The 21,932-nt window shown below is 41.7% G+C and overlaps 3 protein-coding genes and 1 long non-coding RNA gene across 8 annotated transcripts in view; 2 read left to right on the top strand and 2 right to left on the bottom strand.

Annotated features, from left to right (window-relative positions):
* The window catches only part of LOC135336172 (uncharacterized), a 36,803-nt gene extending 34,247 nt beyond the window's left edge, over nucleotides 1-2,556 (top strand). For all 4 annotated transcript variants that reach the window (XM_064531897.1, XM_064531898.1, XM_064531899.1 and 1 more), the window contains 5 exons: nucleotides 18-1,156; nucleotides 1,279-1,382; nucleotides 1,439-1,580; nucleotides 1,713-1,882; nucleotides 1,991-2,556. In XM_064531897.1, coding sequence (XP_064387967.1) covers nucleotides 18-1,156; nucleotides 1,279-1,382; nucleotides 1,439-1,580; nucleotides 1,713-1,882; nucleotides 1,991-2,321 — 1,886 coding nt within the window. In that variant the 3' untranslated portion in view covers nucleotides 2,322-2,556. The remainder of the gene's footprint in view (nucleotides 1-17; nucleotides 1,157-1,278; nucleotides 1,383-1,438; nucleotides 1,581-1,712; nucleotides 1,883-1,990) is intronic.
* Nucleotides 2,557-3,991: 1,435 nt separating this feature from the next.
* Nucleotides 3,992-9,939, bottom strand: LOC135336179 (uncharacterized). 2 transcript variants are annotated; one of them, XR_010394787.1, is made up of 8 exons: nucleotides 9,637-9,939; nucleotides 9,183-9,534; nucleotides 8,918-9,099; nucleotides 7,063-7,124; nucleotides 6,916-7,010; nucleotides 6,757-6,848; nucleotides 4,322-4,577; nucleotides 3,992-4,264 (listed from the first exon to the last, which is right to left on the bottom strand). XR_010394787.1 is itself a non-coding variant. In XM_064531906.1 (4 exons), exons 1-4 carry the CDS (start codon nucleotides 9,937-9,939, stop codon nucleotides 8,621-8,623), a joined length of 990 nt encoding a protein of 329 aa, XP_064387976.1. In that variant the 3' UTR covers nucleotides 8,357-8,620. The 2 variants fall into 2 exon arrangements, 1 of the variants encoding a protein (XP_064387976.1); XM_064531906.1 differs by lacking the exons at nucleotides 3,992-4,264; nucleotides 4,322-4,577; nucleotides 6,757-6,848; nucleotides 6,916-7,010; nucleotides 7,063-7,124 and adding an exon at nucleotides 8,357-8,773.
* Nucleotides 9,940-9,947: 8 nt separating this feature from the next.
* Nucleotides 9,948-11,413, top strand: LOC135336186 (uncharacterized). The gene is made up of 3 exons (XR_010394790.1): nucleotides 9,948-10,012; nucleotides 10,909-10,950; nucleotides 11,116-11,413. It is a non-coding gene; the product is annotated as an uncharacterized LOC135336186 (long non-coding RNA).
* A 78-nt stretch (nucleotides 11,414-11,491) lies between these two features.
* LOC135336180 (phospholipid phosphatase 3-like) lies at nucleotides 11,492-21,074 on the bottom strand. Its single transcript, XM_064531908.1, has 6 exons — nucleotides 20,759-21,074; nucleotides 19,690-19,837; nucleotides 18,784-18,967; nucleotides 18,372-18,429; nucleotides 17,927-18,103; nucleotides 11,492-11,733 (listed from the first exon to the last, which is right to left on the bottom strand). Exons 1-6 carry the CDS (start codon nucleotides 20,984-20,986, stop codon nucleotides 11,614-11,616), a joined length of 915 nt encoding a protein of 304 aa, XP_064387978.1. The 5' UTR covers nucleotides 20,987-21,074; the 3' UTR covers nucleotides 11,492-11,613.
* Between the last annotated feature and the right edge of the window lie 858 nt (nucleotides 21,075-21,932).

A 21,932-nucleotide genomic window follows, 5' to 3' on the forward strand; every position in this document is an offset into this window, starting at 1 on the left:
CGATAATTTTTTTACAGAGCTTGTTACTACTGCTATTCCGACCACTTCTTCTACCACCCGACCTACAACTGATGTTTTATCTGAAACTACCACCAAGCCTACAACAGTGCGGACTACTGAAGCAACCACAGCAACAGAAAAAACCATTGGACCCACGACAGCGCAGACTACTGCTGCAACCACCGGACCCACCACAGCGCAGACTACGGAAGCAACCTCCGGACCTACCACAGCTCAGACTACTGCAGCAACCACCGGACCCACCACGACACCAACTACTGCAGCAACCACCGGACCCACCACAGCGCAGAGCACTGCAGCAACCACCGGACCCACCACAGTGCAGACTACTGCAGCAACCACCGGACCCACCACGGCGCAGACTATTGCAGCAACCACTGGTCCAACAGCAGCTCAGATTACAGAAGCAACAACCGGACCCACAGCAGCGCAGACTACTGCAGCAACCACCGGACCCACCACTGCGCAGACCACTGCAGCAACCACCGGACCCACCACAGCGCAGACTACTGCAGCAACCACTGGACCCACCACAGTGCACACTACTGCAGCAACCACCGGACCCACCACAGCGCAGACTACTGCAGCAACCACCGGACCCACCACAGCGCAGACTACTGCAGCAACCACCGGACCCACCACAGCGCAGACTACTGCAGCAACCACCGGACCCACCACAGCGCAGACTACTGCAGCAACCACCGGACCCACCACAGCGCAGACTACTGCAGCAACTACCGGACCCACCACAGCGCAGAGCACTGCAGCAACCACCGGACCCACCACAGCGCAGACTACTGCAGCAACTACCGGACCCACCACAGCGCAGAGCACTGCAGCAACCACCGGACCCACCACAGTGCAGACTACTGCAGCAACTACCGGACCCACCACAGCGCAGAGCACTGCAGCAACCACCAGACCCACCACAGCGCAGACTACTCAATCAATGTATTCTTCCACTGAAACAAATTCTGAATCTACAGAACAAATATCCTCTAGTCCAACTGATTTAATAACTAATCGTACTACTGGTGGCACAACTGCATATGAAACATCGCCAACAACAACGGTATCTCCTGAAGTTGTAGTATCGGCTGTCCAAGTCAGCTTATCACAGTACACAGCAGATACAGTAAGTTTGAATAGCTACAATTAAGAAACACAATGAGTTGTTAGTTAGTTTGGTTCAATTTTTGTGCGTTAGCGAATGCATGCATGTGAGTGTGTAATTGAAATGGCTTATTTGGTTCACAGTTTGATGTGGGGGCTCAGCAGATATTCAGAGAAGCAACAGCCTCAGTGATCAACATGTATTGTGCTCAGAGTGTTGATAAGTGTCAACGGTCACAGGAAATAAAGTGAGTATACCAGCTGTAGAACATTGATATTTGCTATTAATTTTATTCATGTACAGGCGACAAGCTGGAACAGTCACAGCTGATGACATCATCCTAACAGACATACGGGACAATGAGCAGGGAATGGTGATGTTTACTATGCATGTTCAATTGGAAGCAGGGTTACTGATGGCTACTGATCTTCAACAAGCTATAGAGGTAGGAACATTTCACTCAGTAATTCAGCAAAATTAATGGCTTACAAGACATTAATCTGCCATGATGCCTTTACATAATTATGTGACTTAAATCATGGGAGTCCCCGGGTAAATATGTACATGCACTCCATAGGAAGGAAGGAATATTTATGCTGACACTGGATTCTCGGGCTTGTCCTTGGAGGTATTGGTAACAGAAGCCCCTAGAACAACCAGTTTAACAGGAGGACAGATTGCTGGGATAGCAGTAGGGTTCCTCATGCTCACAATCATATCCATCATGATTTTTGTTGCTGTTCTGAGGTTAGTTAAAGTTATTTCCCAACTGTACAATACATACAATTATAATATAATTATACTCTACAATACTATTTGTGCATTAACTAGTACATAAATCTCTTTATTTTCCAGTTACATAAAGTATTGTCGCCACTACAAGAAGGGTGTGGACCTTACGTCAAGCTGTGTCGAGTATCAAAATCCACTAGCCACTGTAAAAGCCGACCACTCAAAAATCCAACCAGCAACTGTTGAAAGAAATGAAGAAACTGTGATACAAGAAGAACAACTTATTGCAAAAGACCAAGAAATCGATGGTAAGAAAAAAGTTGGATTGGAGTGCAGTTTGCTTCGAGACCAAGGGCGTATCAACCCCAATTATCGAGACGCAGGAACGGTTGATGAAGATGAAGAGTTCCCCAACCTCTCGCAACTCACCATTGAGAGTGAGGAGAGGAACTGAAAAATATACTGCTGAAATCACTAATAGACATCCTACAGAAGTTAGTTAACAATAATATTATTTTTAAGTTAGGACACTGCATCATAATAACTGTGTTTAAAGTTTTATTCTTGCTAGACTAAACTGCTATAATCATTATAATACCAATAATATAGTTGTGCGTATACACAATAGATCATGTAAAGCTATTGGTGGTATAATATGGTTTCCTGGCATTGAAACGCGATTATTAGAATTAACCCATGCATGCACAAACATTTCTGCTGAAGGTTCTTGAGCCAAAATTAATAGCAAAAAATTTATGTCCCGCTATACGGCCTTATAAATGATTGTAGAGCAACACACACACTACCGTATACCCACGGATTTTACAATCCACGGTATACCTCGCTTGCGCAATGCGTACCGATGTCATAGGCACGAGTGACTCCCCCAAATAATGACTCCCGGTCACTCCTACACTGTAAAAAATGATTGAAAAAAAGTGCGGTGGACACACTAAAACCGTCGCATATAGCACGCTTTTTTGACCTTTTTCAATCATTTTTTATAGTGTACCTAGTCACCAGTGACCCCCGGTCACTCACGCCTAGGAATAAATGACTCCCCCGATCACTGACTCCTAGTCACGAATGACTCCCCCAAATTTAAAACTTTGACAGCGGAGGTCGAGGGCTACTAAGTATACATCCTCAAAAGACTGCATCATGCAGTGACTATATACTATAATTATACAGATTCAAGTTCAAGACTGTTATCTGTGAGAGGACTGTTATCTGTGAGAGGCCTGTTAGCCTGTCTACAAGTGATATAGCTTTTTTTGTCTATAATTATATAGCTGATGTTCCTTAGCTATCGTTACTTCACTTAGTCAAACGTAACTGGCAAGTATGTGATCCAAAAACTCCACTGAGGCACTGCCATGGCATCAGCACACGCGGTGCTTTTATATACCCATACATGCAGCACAGGTAATTTTATGGTCTCTAAAGTTGAACTGGACAAGGTTGGCTCATCTGTTGAGACAAGCATATGTCCATGCAAATCTTGTCAACAGTCTGTATGCAAGTATATACCAACATTGAATTCATGCATGCATATGCATGTATAATCATAACACCATTATTTTATATACAACGATTGCATCATTACCGTATATATATGGCACTCTTTGATTGAGATGCTCAGCTGAAACACTACTTTTAATAAACCGTTTTGATATTCGACTGGAGCTGCATGAGAAGGGAATGCTGAACAAGTTCAAATGGCAAAGAAATCGTCCCAGGCATACAATCAGTATTATGTATTATAAAAAGAGTGCTGCTATATTTTGTACACAGGTCCTATAATTATATACACGAGTATCAATTCGTGCAGAATCGTGCTACCATCATCTGTTTGACTGATTCAATATGCGGATAACAAAGACTCCCTAGGGCCCCTATACCCCCTCCCCCCATCCAAGCAAAACATACAGTCATGAACAAAGGAATTACTAATTAGTATGCTAGGAATCATGCAAGCAGTGCAATCCATATAATACATGTACATATACTGGTTAGAAACATGCAAGCATGCTAGCTGTTATTCAGCTACAATATATGTAGGGTTTTGTTTTTCACTATTAATATGCATGGTGGCATGGGCGCAGTCATGCATCGCAGATTGAATTACACAACATTCAGTTTATGAACATTCACACATCACAATAATTAAAAACAGTGTTTAATCACGTTAATGAACAAGTGATGAAAACCACTGCCCCAGTCTTGCTCCGAAGCCAATGATGGATTTGCCTGCAGCCACTGTCTCCTTTACAGGCTGTGTGACAGCCATTTTGAACTCTTCTCCGGCTAGCTCGGACCTCACCCTCTCAATGTTCACTTTATTAGTAGGTTTAGTCCTTGTCTTGGTTTCAGCTTGTGATTTGTCAGTGATAACAACTGAATTATAGAAAAAACAAATTAAATTTGTTACCAAAATGTATAAATAATACTTACAGAAATTTCCTTTGAATTTGAGGCTTTTCATATCCATGCAGCCCTTGATTCTTCAAAAACACTTCTGTTTTCACAGAAACTGATTGGTCTCCCCGTGTTTTCTACCAATTATCCTTGCTATGACCATCTTGCATTTTTTAGTAAGATTTTTAGAGAAGATTGTTTGGAAAAAATCTTTGGCAAAGAAACTCCAATAGTCCTCAGTACTCAATCGGGAGATAAGAATCTCGATGTCTTTTACAGCTTGGGATAATTTCTATGGCACAAAGAATAATATGCGAGTGATATTAGGTGTATAATTGTAGGTACCATATAGCGGGTAATTTTTTTTGATGCAGATTTTTGTACGAACGACCCATTAATTTTTCATTTTCGTACAGCTAAGATAGTCGAATCGAATCTATTGAAGTAGAATAATATTGATTTTCGTATGATAATAAACTGCTCAAGACAGTTAATGGCCACTGCAAAGAAAACGAAGAGAGAGCTCACAAGACTCACTGTATTGGAGATAAAAGACTATTCTAGCTAGCAGCTTCCCTTCTGACCACAGTAATATCATAATACATGTATAAAAGTGTCTTCGTTAATGATTTCATAATAAATTAATGACATCCATTAATCCGGAAATTTCATGTATTCAGATGGGGTTTGGTCCGGCTCTATCCGGATTAGCGAGGTTCTACTGTATTGTCAAAATTGTTAAATCCCAGGGGGGAAAGCTAGGCCCAGGGGGGGGGGGGCGAAAAAACCCCCTCAATGCAGCCCTGCATACCACATATGGCTTGTGCATGATTATAGAGCTATGAATAATATCTGCCATGAATATCATTACTAGTAATTATTATTATGCCTCGGTGCGCATGCGCAAGCGAGGTATACAGTAGTGTGTTTGTGTGTCTGTGTAGACCACTACAGCTGCTCAAGGATCAATCAAGTGCAAGTAAGAGTTTCTATAGGCTTCTAGTCATGTTTACTTGGATTTTAATTCGTGGATTTGCAAAATAATGCTTTGTTCTCGAGTTATGCCTAGTTTTGCTTACTTGGAATGCTATTGCAGCCTTTTCAGAAGAGTCCGTAGCAAAACTTGTTCACCGAGTGTTACTACTCTACTTAGTAGTTAGCTCTGCACTAGAACGCTAGCTGCAAGAGTGAGCAGAGAGCTGCAAGGCTCTGCTGACTTGCAGCCATTAATTTTTAGACTTGAACTTTTGGCATTGATCGTTTTTAACAACAATCATGGTCGATCATTACCCACTATTTGGTTGATTGCATCATAGATTGAAGAGAGAGGGATAGGAAACGGAGTGGTGCACGTGATGATTTTACATTGAATCTGCAGTGGAGCCTCGAAAATTATCCGCGCTACGCCCTATGAACGAGGCTATTAAGCACACTTTTGCCGGGTAACTCCCAAAGCTGTGTTTCCTCGAGACATAATCTCTTTCAGCAACTTAAAACACGCCTAGTCCATGAGCCACGTGTAGTACTTGCTAATGACTGACCACACCCAGTAAAAAGAGACTTTCCAATAAAGTTATATGTTCCCAAGGCTGTTTTAGAGCTATTGGAACATGTAACGTGTAAGCGTGCTGGTTATGACTACTACAATAGGTATAGACCTTGAAATATAAGTGAGTTGCACGGACTAAGCACAGTTACTTGTAGTTTATTATGCACTGAGTGTAGAAATAGATATTGTTGTGATGGCCTCGATTAAACCGCACCGTAGCGCGAATGTTACTCGAGATACAAACCGTTTCCTATCCCTCTAACTCTTCAATCTATGATTGCATGCAGCAAAATTCATCATGATAATTATAATCAATGTGTGTATAAAAGCTAGCTATTAGTAGTTTTGTGTTATGTAGCTTTGGTACCTCCACTGAGGCATCAGCACCCGTGGTGCTTTCATTATGACTTGGCATTAACTGCCTTTTCGTGGTAAAACATTTCGTTTGCTTCATTACGAGCACTATACTGCATACGTTGCAATAAACCACGCCTAGGTTTTAATGCGGAATATTTTTATCGAGGTTGGCTTGCTCACGAAAATTACCCGCTATACAGTCATGTATAATTTTACAGTAGTAGTATAAACTACAACTAGTGCAACCATAGTACAGTAGAACCTCGATTATCCGGACACCTTGGTTCCAGAAGCAGGCCGGATAAGTGAATATGCCGGATAATCGAATAGATAAACCACGCCTTGATCCACCCACTTTATTGATAAACAGCAGTACCACATGGTTGTCTGCGCATGCGCAGAAGATAAGCAGGCATGTCTCCATGGTAACAGCTGCAACGCGCATGCGCGTTTTAGGGACACGCCCATTTTCTGATCTGATAACAAGAAAACTGCCAAGCCGGATAATCGAGGTTCCGGATAATGGAGGGCCGGATAATCGAGGTTCTACTGTACAAATAATTACCTTTCTTGAGATCTCCTGATAGACTCTGCCCCCTTCCATTACCTTATACGTCATTACAGGAGCAGAAAAATCAGTTCGACTGGTTTGCACGGCTATAGAATCAAAGATTTTACAGTCTGCATTCCTCAAAGCAAGTGTTCAAAGGGAGTTATGACTTACATCAGGATGTTCCAAGAGACTACAGATTTGATCAGTTGTTAGATCAAAGATTTCAACTCCATGTATTCTGTTGAAAACTCCAGATACTTGGGTGCCTGCAGAGACAATCATTTACTTGATATGTCGTTTACATTATTGGCTACTTACCAAGGATACCCACTTTGTAAGCTCTTTCCATATTTTTGTTTTTCTGCTGAGGAGTTGTAGATCTACATGTAAGAGTTCTTGGACCGGTGTAGAAGCGATATGGGGCTCCCCCCGTTTTCGGGGCCTCCCCCGGTGTCATAAAATTTTAGGCCCCCCATGAGATTGGGCCCCCCAGGCCTAGAATTTTAACATTTTAGGCCCCCTCTTAAAATTTTAGGCCCCCCATTAACAGCGCAACAGCGGTAACATTATGTGACAGTGCATTCTCAAAATACACCAATGCAGTCTTCTATGGTCTTCACAGTCTATGCAGTGCCAGTTACTGAATGCAGCTCTCCTCACACACACACACATTTCATGCATGTACAGTAGTATACCACTGGTCTCACAGCCATCACACTGCACCATGTCGAATCAGGCCTCATGCAGCACGAAGCACATAGGTGCCAACTGTCCTGAATTGGTCAGGACTGTCCAAGATTACCCTTGTCCCGAAAGGAAACTGCTATATTGTGATTCCACCATGATACAACAGTTTCTCTCTTGACTTCTATCTGTGATTCCACATTACTTGAGAGCTGAGCCAGTGATGCTATTGGAGCATCCCCACAACAATTTACATCTTCTATGTATAGGAAAACATAGAGGAAGATATGAATTGTTGTCTTTGCACTGAAATTGTGTGTTTTATACTTTTTTGTCCTGAAATTTGGCTGAGAAAGTAAGCACAAAGTTGCAAATATGGCGATAGCTATGCAACAACATCAATTGTCTTACAGGCAGATCCAACATTGCAGAGCTGCATCAAAGCATTTAACTCTTATAGGTAAAGCATGAGTAACTTGAAAGGTAAATCTTCCTTCACTTTGAATTCCATGATAGAATAATAATGCAAACGTTTTTGCTACTTTGATACAGAGTCTTTGCATGCATGCAGTCTCTTTGATGCTTTGTCAACTAATTAATAGAGCTAACCTTACCATATTATTATATCTCTTTGACTTCGTTCTATCGTGCAGAAAAGGATAGCAGAAGAGGGGGCCTAGAATGTTAACAGTTTGGACCCCCTGGGGGGCCTAAACTGTTAACATTCTAGGCCCGGGGGGCCTAAACATGGGGGGGCCCAAAATTTTATGACACCGGCCCTAAAACGCTAGCGATTTGGGGTGTTAGGGGGGGGGCCTATTGCGCTAGTGATATAGGCCCCCCATAGTGATTTAGGGCCCCCCTCGAGATAGCAACGCAATGTTCTACCATGTAGTCTACCAGGAGAGAAAGGTGCCTCATCGTGCAACCTCTGAAGGTGGCTTTCAGTTCTACCTATGACCACGGTTTCAGAGATGCACCCTGTATTTGTTATGGCTGGCCGCTGCCATCAACCCCAACTAAGTGCAACTGTGGCTCAGCCTTCTCAGCAAACCATGCATGCGCAATGATTTTTACCAAAGGGTGACTTCCCAACTAGAAGGCATAACGAGCTACGTGACCTGACTGCTTCACTTCTCACTAAAGTCTGCCACAATGTTGCCACAGAACATGAGAACCCCGACTACAACCACTAAGCGAGAATCTTTATCCCACCGCTCAGCCATTTAACCACTGACAATGCCCGCTTAGACATCCGTGCAAGAGGTTCTGGTTTGCTGTTCAAAACACATATTTTGATGTACCCGAATGCACCCAGCAACAGCTCCAGAACCATCAAAGCTGCCTACAAGAAACATGAGGTACAAGAAACATAACATAATAGTATATATCTACATATTAATTGACTGTGCCTGATCACAAAATTAATGTCAGGACAATTATAATTATACATGCCATACATGCCATACACGTGGCTGACAGAAGTTACCTTTTGACTCTTAGGTACAGACTGATTAGACTTTCGTCTCTTAGGTGGTGGTGGACAGTCTAAGGGGACATCAATTGGTTGCAAATGGGTCACCACAGGTCCATGTGTAAGGCTCACGTCTGGTATTGAGCAAAGTGGCATCTTTTGCTGCTCTTTGCCCATCACAGAACTTTGTGGCAAGTCTGGAATATACTTAGTGAGATGATAATTATACCCACACGCAGTTTTAGTATACACGCATGTATAATAGTTTTACCATATATACCTTGAGGGTGTTGTTTTCTCATATCGTAGATCCATTGACATAGTTCATTGACTTGACCACAAGTGCAGGTTAGGTATGTTTTACCATACTTTTTTGTCAGGAAAGTACCAGACTGGGGGTGTTGACGGATGTAGAAATGTAACAGGCTGTTCATTTCTAAGTAGCTGATGTCAGTGTTTTCTGCTTTTTTGAAGTCGTCAAACTGATTGTGAAGGAGTGAATTGACGACCACGAAGTCAAATGCTTCAACTAAGTCTGGTTGATGGGTGTATGCTCTGTAAGCTAGCCACAGTGCCACATCAGTATCTTTGCTCAAGCCATACTTGTGCTTGTTTTGAAAGAGGTACGATAACTGCAATGGAGAATTGTCAGTAATCTATATAATTATATACTACATGAAATTTAAGTGTTAAAAATGTACAATACAATACACTTAATATAGCAGTGAACTTACATTAAAATCATCATCCTCCTCACTTCTGTACAGATGTGTAGAACCTCCTGTTCTGTACAGTCTCAAAAGGCTTGGATCAAACAGACATTCCATCAGAATAGGATCATCAAACCCACTGGAAACGTATTCTGAAGAGAGGCCAGGCGTATTATCCGGGAGTGTGGAATTATTGGAAATCTTTGCAAGAGAATGGCTACTACTTTGCATACGAGTATGAGCATAGATAGTAGAGGGGAGGGATTGGAAACATCTCAGGTGACCAATGTATTGCCCTAGAGAATTCTGACACCATGCGTGTTGCATTCCGCAAGTATTGATTGCGATTGATTGCGAGCCAGATGCAAAGACAAAAGAGAAGAAAGTGAAGAAAACTGCAGTAAGCACTGGCAGAGCTAGTCTGTATGTACATTATCCATAGTAAATGTATGGTTTACATCATTTACCTAATTTATTTGATCATCAGAGCTCCATGTTACACTGTTTTACATGTATTTAGCTAAGAATTGGTAAGTAAGAAACTTTGTGGGGGGATATCTTGAGCTAGGAAGTAGTCATGGTTGCTTGAGAGTGATCAGAGTGTAGAGGGAGCATTGAAATATGCAGTAGGCATAGCCAAGTTGAGCATTATGCTGTTTAATGTTCAATATTTGCTTTTAAGTGTGAAAACAAGGATTCAAAAGTAAAGTAAATTTCTAAAGGGACCTCCATAAAACGGACACCATTGGGGAACAGCCTTTTGGCCGTTATAGAGAATTAAGTGGTCTTCCTGGTTCTGTGAAGTTATTTTCCATTGCTAAAGCTAGTTGGGGACTAGAAAGCTGCTTGTGCTACGAAAAATATGCTGTATTACAGATTTTTAATGACCTGAATTACGGACCAGCTGTATAATTATGCTTAGTCCATGTAGGATGCCATTCTTGTAGATCTATAACCACACCCTTCGTCTGTTATAGGCGGTTAATTCTTGCACTGTATCTTTCGTGCCAGGCTGTTGTCTGTAGTTTAGAGGTGTCCACTATAATTATATTCGGGGTTGCAAATAGATAGTAAAAGCAGTTGGTACAAGGCATGCTGTCCGCTATAACAGATAAAGGGGTCCACTGTTCAGTTGTACGCCTTAAGGTGACATAATTATTTTCAAAGGTAGATTTGTTTGCTGGTGTTAAATTCTGCTAATTCTTGCTAAAGTTGTAAAATTAATGTTATAGTTTTAATGAGCAATTTTCAATTATCTGTGAGTACAAATTTTTGCAATTTTACTCTCATTTGCAGAAATATCAGAAATTAATACTCGCGAAAATATGTCACTTCAAGGTACAATCATACTGCATGTATATAATCATTATGATCAAACACGCACATGCATGTTATTGTTTTGTTGGGTACATGTTATTGTTCTAGACTGCACTGTTGCATGGTTACGAGAGCCTAGTGATGTAACTAATAATTATTGATTATCATGATTTATTGTACATGCAGGAGGTGTGAGAAGTGTGGTCACTGGCTTGAACTGGTGAACTGATTACACATCAGCTGTCAAACTGTACAGAACACTCATTTAGAGGACCAATTATACTCCCTGTAAAATAGGTCTATAATGTTGCCTACTCTAATGCCATGCACAAAGGTGGGAAGCTAGGTGATTCCTGCCAAAATAATATGATTTTTTTGCATCGGGGGAATTTTTGTATGAGGTATGTTTTCCTGTATATAATTATGTTGATGTTTTTTTTTATGAGGAATGTGTTTATGTATTATAGTCATTTCATGGTTATGAGTGCCACAAGCTGTTTATGATGCCTCGAGGCGTAGCCGCACTCGGGATACGGTCCGTTATGGGAGCTCGAGGTTCCACTGTAATTAAAACTCAATGTGTAATTAATACGGATACGTGTAACTATGAAGTGACTTAAATCACAGCTGAAACTGGATAAAAAACAAACATGATCTAAAAAATCCTAACCTAGTTATACAGTTTCACGCATTATTTTGCGGTATTTTTTTGTCAACTTTCTGAGACTCCTCCATGGCCTGGTACTGTTCTGAACCACCTTGATCAGACTTGAGCTCCCCAAAGTAGCGAAGGTTGAAGTACACCTGCAGTGAGGGTAGTATAACAGGCAACAGTAATTATTATTAATGACTATAATTACCCAGGCGTTTGTTTCTTATTAAGTTTCTGAGGTGAGGAGTTTACATGGAACTGGCGTTTGGTCATGCATGACATATCAGCTTACTATATAGAATCGGCCGGTGCTTTGTTTCATACCTGACGTTTATAGTAAAACGTGTGCTCGTATATAATATGAGCTACCAATGAGCTATAACCAGCTGAAACGTAGTAAATTCATGGAAAATTTACTAGATAGCTTTGGCAGGGCCACGCAAAGAGATAAAGAAGGTGAATGAAAGCTCACAGGAGATTGGCTCTGACAGCCATTTTAAGCATACATATTCTTGAATTTTAGAAAGAAAAAACGTCAGGGTTTCATACAGAGGGGGGGGGGTGGGGTGCCCTGGGATTGATTTCCCGCTAGAAATCTGAAAATTAATGATGTCATAATAAAAATGTATGACTTTTCTCCTTAAAAATAGACTAGTAATTATAAAATGTGTGGTTTGAAGCACACAAAAACCCAAATTGCACCTCAGATAACCATTCCTCAAAACATTTTCCTGGAGAGGACCCCCAGACCCCCCTCAATTAAACGTTTCTCCCTCCCAGCTAAAAATCCTGTATGAAACCCTGAACGTTTCTTGCTGACCTCCAGTATGGTAAAAGGCATTTATAAATAGGTATAACTATTGGGGCGAGCCCTGAGGTGAGTCCCATAGTTTCGAGTACTAGCTGTAGAGAAAAGCTCAGCGACCGGATATCCGTCTGTCTGTCTGTCACTTGAAGCTTTTTAGCATGACAATCGCTCCATTTGCACGCTTTTTAGCGTGGCGATCTGTTTGTCTCGAACTTTAGCGTGACGATCGCTGCAAGACATTAAATTTTATTTCTACTCGAACTCACTGCATGCTGATACAGCTCAATAACTAGGCAGTGAGGCAATGGCATTGGGATATCAAACACACCATCTGCTGGCAAGACTATAAGGGAAGTTTGACAACAAAAAGAAGCTAATGAGACAGAAGCTCAGCTCGTCTGTCGTCTGTCTGAAGAGGAAGAGAGAACAGTTAGAGAGACCTTTATGAAACAGTAAGACATTTACTGGATGAAACTGATACAGCTCAACAACTAAGGGAATGGCGTTCCCTATACGCCATATCAAAGACACCATCTGCTGGCAAGGCTAAGGCCACTCCAAATCAATTACTTGTTTCTCATCCCCCTGCCGTACCCTACTTTGAGCCTGGTCAATTTACCTTGAAAACATACCGGTTGCTCATCACAAGACTTATTGTTGACCTTTGACCTGCTACTAGCAGTGATATAGTCAAGCACGTGATCTAGCACATGGCCATAGCTATAGGTCTGTAGAAGACTGGCTGCTAATCATCTTGCGAAGGACTTGTGATTACAGACACTCATAGTACATTTGTACACTACTGGTCTACTGTATATGATGCCTGAAACTTTAGCAAGAACAAATATCCAATAATGTTGCGCATGCGCAAGCAGTCAGTAGCAGGCCTTCTCTTCAGGGGAGGCCAGTGAAGGAGGCTAGTTAGTTAGCTGCCAACGTGCAAGTTCAAGCTTCTTAGCTTTTGCTCGACAAAGAAGCTTTAACATCAAAATCTGCCACTATTTAAACCAAGATATTGTTGTGTGAAAGCTATCCATGCTGTAAACGCAGTGCTGTGGCATCCAGGTGAGTAGAAAAGGCTATCACAAACAAGTAAACTAGAGCACTAAAGTGCAAACCCTCGGCTGATGACATGATTGTAAGAAACTAGTATGTATGTCTAGGACAGCAACTCAGGAGCAATAAAACTATAGAGTGAACTGGAGTTATGAGGCTCTATATGAGATGTACTGTGGAGTAGGATCACAGCAAAGAAGCCAGGAGTGTTAGAGAAGTATGGCTTCTTGGTGCTGGATTCAGACTCAAGCAAAGAGCTAACAACGAGACACAATTGTAGCTTTCTACCTTAGTGACCCTTTTCCACACTCATGGTCAAGGTTTCTACGCTTTTGAGTTGTCTCGGGTGATTCTATGCTTCGATTTTTGATAACACGCTCATGCTCAAGCTTCCTACGCCTTTGAGTTGTCTCAGGTGATTCTACGCCTCGATTTTTGATAATACGCTCATGCTCAAGCTTTCTACGCTTACAAGTTGTTTCAGGTGATTCTTCACCTCGGTTTTTGTTAGCGCGCTCACACTCTTGCTGTAGTCGTTGTTGAGCTTTGCTTGATGTTTCTAAAGCTCTATGTACCATCGTACATGCTGCATTTCGCTTTCTACGTACAGTAAGGGACTTACTATTCCGTAGAACATGGTCACAATTTGGACACCTCAGTGTCCTGATGTGGACCTCATCCCCACATTGGGGACAAGGTTTAGAGAAGGGTATAGTGATCTCTTCGGTCCAAGAAGTCTAGTCTGTCCTTTCTTCAGGCTTTCACAAAGTTTTCAGTCATAAACCAACTAGTGTTCAAGCTGGCGCTGTGCTAATGCCTCTCGCCATGATTTGCTTTCGCTCAAAAGTATAGAAGAGAAAGTATAGAAGAGGAAAAAGTGTATAAAATAATCTGTCTAAAACTGACTTGCAATTGTATAATTATGGTATCATTGTTGTGTTTTGTGGCTGCTTATACCAGGACCTCAAGGATCTAGGAAGCAACAAAGAAGAAGATTTTGTTTTCAATTAATTATAAGCGGAAGTGCATAATTATTTCATAAAGTTAGCTTATCTATATAAAGTCACTGAGAAGAAAAGACTTATTACATGCATCTATTGTTGTATTATGTGGCTTTAATACCAGGACCTCAAGAAAGAAGAAAATTGGATCTGTAGTTCATGCAGTGTATAATTATAATATTTAAGAAGAAAAGACTTGTGTACATGCATATTGTTATCTATAGTAGTGTTTTGTGGCTTACCAGGCCCTCAAGAAAAATATGATTCTGCCAGGAGGATCTGGATCTGGGGAATGAGCGCGCATGCGCATTACATCCATAGGAATAATTAAAGGGTGTGTCCAAAGAGATCAATTTCACAAATGGCTACTGCTAGCTAGCTGTTTTAACAGGTATTTTCTGAGTCTTGTAGCTAACAAAAAGCTAGCGCTTTAGTGCAAGGCTAACTCATATGTTGAATAGAAAGTTTGTGCGGACAGATGATGCTATGAAAGATTCTGAAGAGACTGCAACAGCCTTCAATGTGAGTCAAACTAGCCATAACTCGAGAAAGAAGCTTTAGTTTGCTAATCCACGAATCAAAATCCAAGAGAACGTGGCTAGAAGCCTATAGAAGCTGTTAGTTTTCGTCGCATTGCAACCGTTGAGCAGTTACAGCTGGAACAGACACACAGACACACAGACACACAGACACACACAGTCAGCTTTACCGTATCCCTCGTGCGGCTACGCCTCGAGGCATAATGATTAAAACCACGTGGATGGGCTTGGTTATAGCCATAGTCTAGTAGGCCAATTGTTCCTGGTACGGGATCACTTCAGCTGAAAATAGGTAATGAAGCCTTGACTACGTATTTGCAACTGAAGTGATCCCGTACCTTGACTCAAGGCCATGTGCAAGTTTAGCTTTTGCTCGCTTTTATCCGACAAAGGAGCTTTAACATCAAAGTCTGCCACAATTTAAAACAAGATACTGTTGTGTGAAGGCTATCCATGCTGTAAACGCAGTGCTGTGGCATCCAGGTGAGTAGAAAATCCCATCACAAACAAACAAACAGACAAACTAGAGCACTAAAGTGCAAACCCTCGGCTGGTGACATGATAATAAAGAAACCAGAAGAGTGATAATGCAGTGCATGTAGCATGTATGACTAGCATGCGCTAGCACAGCAACTCAAGAGCAATAAAACTAAACTAACAACGTACATGCATGAGACATGCACTATGGACTGGGATCACAGCAAAGAAGCCTGGAGTCTTAGACTAAGAGAAGTATGGGCTGGAGTACGTATAGGATCCAGAGTCAGTCAACAACCAGTCACAATTCTACTTTCTTGACAATTGTTCCTGGTACGGGATCACTTCAGCTGAAAATACATAATCAAGCCTTGACTACGTATTTTCAGCTGAAGTGATCCCGTACCTTGACTCAAGGCCATGTGGCAAGTTTAAGCTTCTTAGCTTTTGCTCACTTTTACTCGACAAAGAAGCTTTAACATCAAAATCTGCCACTATTTAAACCAAGATATTGTTGTGTGAAGACTATCTATGCTGTAAATGCAGTGCTATGGCATCCAGGTGAGTAGATATACTTGTTACAAACAAACAAACAAACAGACAAACAAACAGACAGACTACTATAACCCGTGGTCGCCCACGTGCCTCGGGTTAACAAACAAACAGACAGACTACTATAACCCGTGGCCGCCCACGCGCCTCGGGTTAACTAGAGCACTAAAGTGCAAACCCTTGGCTGGTGACATGATTATAAAGAAACCAGAAAAGTGATATAATGCAGTGTATGTAGTGATGTTGTTATCATGTATGTCTAGCACAGCAACTCAGGAGTAAACCAGACTGGATGAAGAACAGGTAATGCTGAGAACAGGTAGTGGTACTATAGGATATATGCACTGTGGATTTATAGGATCACAGAAAAGAAGCCTGGAATCTCAGAGAAGTAGGCTCCAGGTTCTGCATGGAGTAGGATCTAAATTGGCTAAGCAGCAGGAGCTATAATTCTAGCTTTCTAAGTGACCCTGTTCCATTGTTCCTAGTAGGTACAGGATCACTTCAGTTATAAAAGCGTGCGCTTGCTAATGCCTCTCGCCATGTTTTTGCTTTCGCTCCAAAGTATTAGAGTGTTATAGAAGAGGTAAATAATTTGCAATGTGCTTTGATTGTTTCACAAGAAAGGGGTGTCCATAGTTAATAGTGCATACTGATCATTTTAAATGGCCTGTAGCCAAACAGTGGGAGCAAACGTTTGTCAAAGGCATAGTCAGTAGTCTGTGAGATAAGCAGAATTCAATCACAGAAAGTAGTATCAGTCTAAAAAGAGTTATCTGGTTTGTGGATTACCAGGACAACAAAGAAGTGGTATTGAGCGCGCATGCGCATTACATCCAGGAATAAGGTTCAATAATGGCTACTAACTTCTTTAGCAGCTTTTTCTGACTCTTGTAGCTAACAAAAAGCTAGCGCTTTAGTGCAAGGCTAACTCATAAGTTGAATAGAAAGTTTGTGCGAACAGATGATGCTATGAAAGATTCTAAAGAGACTGCAACAGCCTTCAATGTGAGTCAAACTAGCCATAACTCAAGAAAGAAGCTTTAGTTTGCTAATCCACGAACCAAAATCCAAGAGAACGTGGCTAGAAGCCTATAGAAGCTGTTAGTTTTCGTCGCATTGTAACCATTGAGCAGTTACAGCTGGAACAGACACACAGTCAGCTTTACCGTATCCCTCGTGCGACTACGCCTCAAGACATAATAACGCATGTGCCAAGCTCTGTTCAAGCTACATTTTGCTCGCTTTTACTAGACAACGAAGCTTTAACACCGAAAGCTGCCACTATTAGAAGTACTGACTTGTTGTGTGGAGGCTACCCATGCTGTAAACGCAGTGCTAGAGCATCCAGGTAAGCAGACCCAGTCACAAGCTTCTTAGTTTTTGCTCGTTTTAATTTGACAACGAAGGTTTAACATCAAGTTCTGCCACTATTAAAACTAATAACTTGTTGTGTGTAAAGACTATCCATGCTGTAAACGCAGTGCTGTTGGCATCCAGGTGAGTAGATTCACCCAACTACTATAACCAGTGGCCGCTCACGCACCTCGGGTTAACAAACCAACAGACGACGACTATACCTGTGTGGCCGCCCACGCGCGCCTCAGGTAACAACATTTGGTTGGCCATTAATGGCCAACCAAAGTCTTGTTTGCTCTGATGCCTGAACTATTTGTATTTTGTGAACTGAACAGCCTTCACTGTAAGTAAAACTAGTCATAAAACTCGTGCAAACCCACGTATAAAAATCCAAGAGAACATGGCTAGAAGCCTACAGAGCTGTTAGTTTTTGTCGCATTGCAACTGCTGGAATAGACACAAACACAAACAGTCAGCTTTACGTATTCGTCGTGTGGCTACGCTTCGAGGCATAATAATCTTCATAGCGGTGATGTAATGGTAGTTGACTCACCACAACGAAGGCAACGGCTCCCCCAATGATCCAGCCACTTAGCACGTCAGTAGGGTGGTGCTTGTTGTCAGAGATACGAGAGAGCCCAACCAGCAGTGCTAGCATAAACGAGAACAGCATCAACATGAGCTTGAAGGCAGAACGCTGATAAGTCGACCGAACACAGGACAGGTACAGCTGTACAAGGAGATACAACCCGTCAATATACATAATTATAGCTACAAAAAGTCAAATTTGTAAAAGCTCATAATATAGACTTGCAAGCTGGAGAAAAGGTATGGGATATCCACAGGTGCTTAAGATAAAGATAATTGTGCAGAATGGACGGATGTGTTCAAACGTTAAAGTATAACAGGAAAGTATAGGTTAAACGTAGGTGTATACTGCTTCATTGCCCCAAAAAAGTGCCGAGGTCTAGATGCTTAAAGTGTTACTCCGAACTCACAGCGAGAAAAATGAAGGCATAAGCACTCATTGAGGAGTGTCCAGAAGGCCAGGAGACTCTGTGCAATGAGAAATGAGAACAAGTCAACAATTTCTAATTACTACATTTTTTGGCTCATTTCATTTTGTAACCACAGCAGGTAATAATTATGTGATTAATGTGATTTAAGCACACCAACCACAAGTTCACTACTGTATAGCGGGTATTTTCGTGGGGGTTATTTTCGTGGGCAAGCTGACCTCCATGAAATTTTAATGTAGGTGTGGCTTACTGGAACGTATGAATGCAGTGCGGGCAATGAACTTTTTACTCCCGAAAATCACAGTTTTCGAGTTAAACGAATTGTTTACCCCACGGAAATTACCCTCTATACGGTAATTGTTACACGCACTTTCAAATCTATTCTATGCACCTTGACGCAGCAACAGTGGAGTTGTCTCCACGACAGACATAGTCCTGTACATAGCGCGGGTTTCCGTACGGATCTGTACAGTTGAACAGGGAGAAGTCAGGATCACACACGTCCATGAAGTTGGGCCTCAGTCTACCAACCACTATCTTGCCAGCATCGGTGATGATCAACGTAATGAGATAGCCTGTGAAACATAAGTTGTTGTCTTGGGATGTGCACATAAGTATTAAACTAAACCACACATGTAATAACATTTGCAAAAAGTGAAAGTTGCTGGAGTAAACACCAAAATGCATGCTTGGAAAAAATGAGCATATAGGAGAACTGCATGTCAATCGGTCACAATGTTATTCAAATTCATGCACGTGCATTTCATAAATGTCTACATATGCCTATTAACAATGCAAAATGGTATTCATAACATGCAGTAAGCACTGGCTGCATAGAATTATGACAATGCTGGTGTCTGGGCCAATCCAGCAACTTTTAATTGCAACTAAAACATCCGCAAACAGTAATCAGAGTGAAAGACAACAACAGTTGAATTTTGAGCAGTCAAATGGATATAAAATTATGTACTACGAGGAAAACACGTAATACTTGATTACAACGTGTAAATAACTACTACCGAGGACTTACACTAATAGCATGTGAAACGGATGGGGGAAGAGTGTATCAGGACGTGATTTCAATTCCCTCCAGATCCTAACACTAAAGGTGTATATACGTAGGGGCACTTACTCTGAATTGTTATGGTATTCCAGAAAAAATCCGTGTCACACACAAAGTTTAGCTAGCTAGGTATAGTGAAACGCTTCCCTTTGTGTTTGACTACAAGCTTTAATTAATCGAGGTACTGACAATAATAGAATCACCAGCTAGTAGTTTGTGTTTAGTTTGACCTACCGACAAGGTACCATCTGAACTCGTAGCAAATCCTGACGATCCAGTATGGAATGAGGCAGGACTGGGACTCTGCCCCACATGGATGAAACTGTTTGCCTGGTTTGGACTTGTGTGAGACAAAACGCTCCCATAGATTACCTCCAATCAACTGCAAGGAACAGTTAGTCTCATTAAATCAACGGAACTCATAAGCTAATTGTCTCAAAGCTCAGAGCTGTATTTCCTCTCAGAAACTGTAAAGGACAAAGCAGCCACACCCCTTTTTAGACTACAGATCTAGCGGCAGGACCCGCCCTCCCCGCAGTAGAAAGAACATGGTACAACGTCATCGGTGAGTAATCACTCTAGAGTCCAGACACATTGCTACATGCAGAGTAATGTGTCCAGGGGGACACCAAGCGGAGACACTTCACTCTGGAGTAATTGGTCTTGGGGGGACACGTTACTCTGGAGAAATGTTTTCCGGGGTATATACACCTTGCCACCTTGCTTCAGAATAATACACTCGCGGGCTGTCACTTTTTCACAGCAAAAAGTAGAAAACTCCTTGCAGAATCTTGTGCAAGTATAATAGCGGCAGCTCAAGTGGCTAGAACGCATGCGGATACCACAAGATCATTGATAAGTTGAATGCAGAGTATCAGCTCACCACCATAGGCACTAGCATAGCTATACGTACTAGAATACTTGTTGTGTAGTGTAGCTAAAATCTAAGTGTCACGGCCGTCACAAAAAACACAGCCACTTAGAATCTCATCTGATGTGCTGACTGTGTAACACAGGATTCTATAATTATACGGAGTTTGACCAGTCTACTTTTTGTCGTGCAAAAGTGGCGGCCCGCCCGCGAGTCTACCGAAGTAAGTGTCCAAGGGGGACAAGATACTCTAGAGTAATGTATCCAAGGGACACTTTACGCTGGAGTAAAGTGTCCAAGGGGTAATATTATTATACTGCGGGGGACACTTTTACACTGTATAGATATATATATATCTATACGTACACGTACGTATCTAGCGAATAATTTTTGCTTCTAATTTTTAAAACACGTCTTTGCCAGCCAACTCACCACAAAAAGAACTAGCAGAATACCCACAGTAACAAGTGCCTCAGCAGGCACTGTGCTGGGCTTGGCAGGGAACCTAATGGACGAGTCATCACAGTAGAAACCTCTCCTCACAATGGAACCCACTCGTTCGGCTATGACCAACCCAAGAAACAATATGAACAGGATGGCAATCACCACAAGATCAAACAACGTTCTCCACCAGGCTTTCAGCACCGACAGGCAACTCATGATGGGGCTAACGCTTGCTCTGCACTGCACTACAGGCTCTCAAAGCTAGCTGATATTAAAACAAGGCCGATTTTTCACTATGTAGAACAGGATGAAAAATCATAGCCTTATTTTAGAGACAGCTCGGCCAGTGTCAGGCTATAATTATAATAATACGCATAATTATTATGCGTACATGTATGACCTCTAAATACGTACATGTTTATTTTTTCTTCCACATTATAATTTTGACCATTAAAAAAAAAGCCTGCTTTGAGTCTATAAAATCATGGTCGGTCAGCAAAATAATTAATGCAAAAATGTCCATCATGATTGTATGTTTAGTTTATGTAGCTTTGACACCTCCACCGAGGCATTAGCACCCGCAGTGCTACATGCAGCACAGATAATTTTATCATTTTATATTAATTTTATCCTTTATGTTAAACTGGATGAGGTTGGCTCATCTGTTGAGACGAGCATAATTATGTTCATGAAAATGTTGCCGACAGTCTGTATGCACGTACTGAATTCATGACTAATGAAAAAAATCGACCTGGGACCGAGGCTAGTAATCTGTAAAAAGAGTGCTGCTATACATGGTCCTATAATTATATATACACGAGTACGAGTATCAATTCGTGCAGAATCGTATTACCATCATGAATCTGTTTGACTGATTTAATAGGCCTCATTCATCATTCAGGGATAACAAAGACCCCCCCCCCCCTGGCCCGGGGCCCACATCCATACATGAACAAAATTAGTGCAGGGGGAATTATGTTAGAGCATATTTATGCTATAAATCATTCAAGCAGTGCAATCCATAGCTGTCAGTGCAATTCATGTATACATATTATTATACACTTCTGGATAGAAACATGCACAAGCATGCTGTTTAATAATTCATGCCGCATGGCGGCATGGGCGCAGTCATACATTGCAGATTGAGAAAAGCTCAAAATTG

Source organism: Halichondria panicea, chromosome 5 (assembly GCF_963675165.1).
Source record: "Halichondria panicea chromosome 5, odHalPani1.1, whole genome shotgun sequence".
Classification (NCBI taxonomy): domain Eukaryota; kingdom Metazoa; phylum Porifera; class Demospongiae; order Suberitida; family Halichondriidae; genus Halichondria; species Halichondria panicea.

What these genes read in the sequence shown, in the direction of transcription:
- LOC135336179 (XM_064531906.1), bottom strand. Translation starts at nt 9,939, where the DNA reads ATGCAACACGCATGGTGTCAGAATTCTCTAGGGCAATACATTGGTCAC. An exon ending in AGGAGGATGATGATTTTAAT is followed by an intron (nt 9,535 to 9,636) that starts GTAAGTTCACTG and finishes TCTCCATTGCAG; the next exon opens with TTATCGTACCTCTTTCAAAA. An exon ending in GAGAAAACAACACCCTCAAG is followed by an intron (nt 9,100 to 9,182) that starts GTATATATGGTA and finishes AGTATATTCCAG; the next exon opens with ACTTGCCACAAAGTTCTGTG.
- LOC135336180 (XM_064531908.1), bottom strand. Translation starts at nt 20,986, where the DNA reads ATGAGTTGCCTGTCGGTGCTGAAAGCCTGGTGGAGAACGTTGTTTGAT. An exon ending in GTTCAGATGGTACCTTGTCG is followed by an intron (nt 18,968 to 19,689) that starts GTAGGTCAAACT and finishes TATGTTTCACAG; the next exon opens with GCTATCTCATTACGTTGATC. An exon ending in GAGCCGTTGCCTTCGTTGTG is followed by an intron (nt 11,734 to 17,926) that starts GTGAGTCAACTA and finishes CCCTCACTGCAG; the next exon opens with GTGTACTTCAACCTTCGCTA.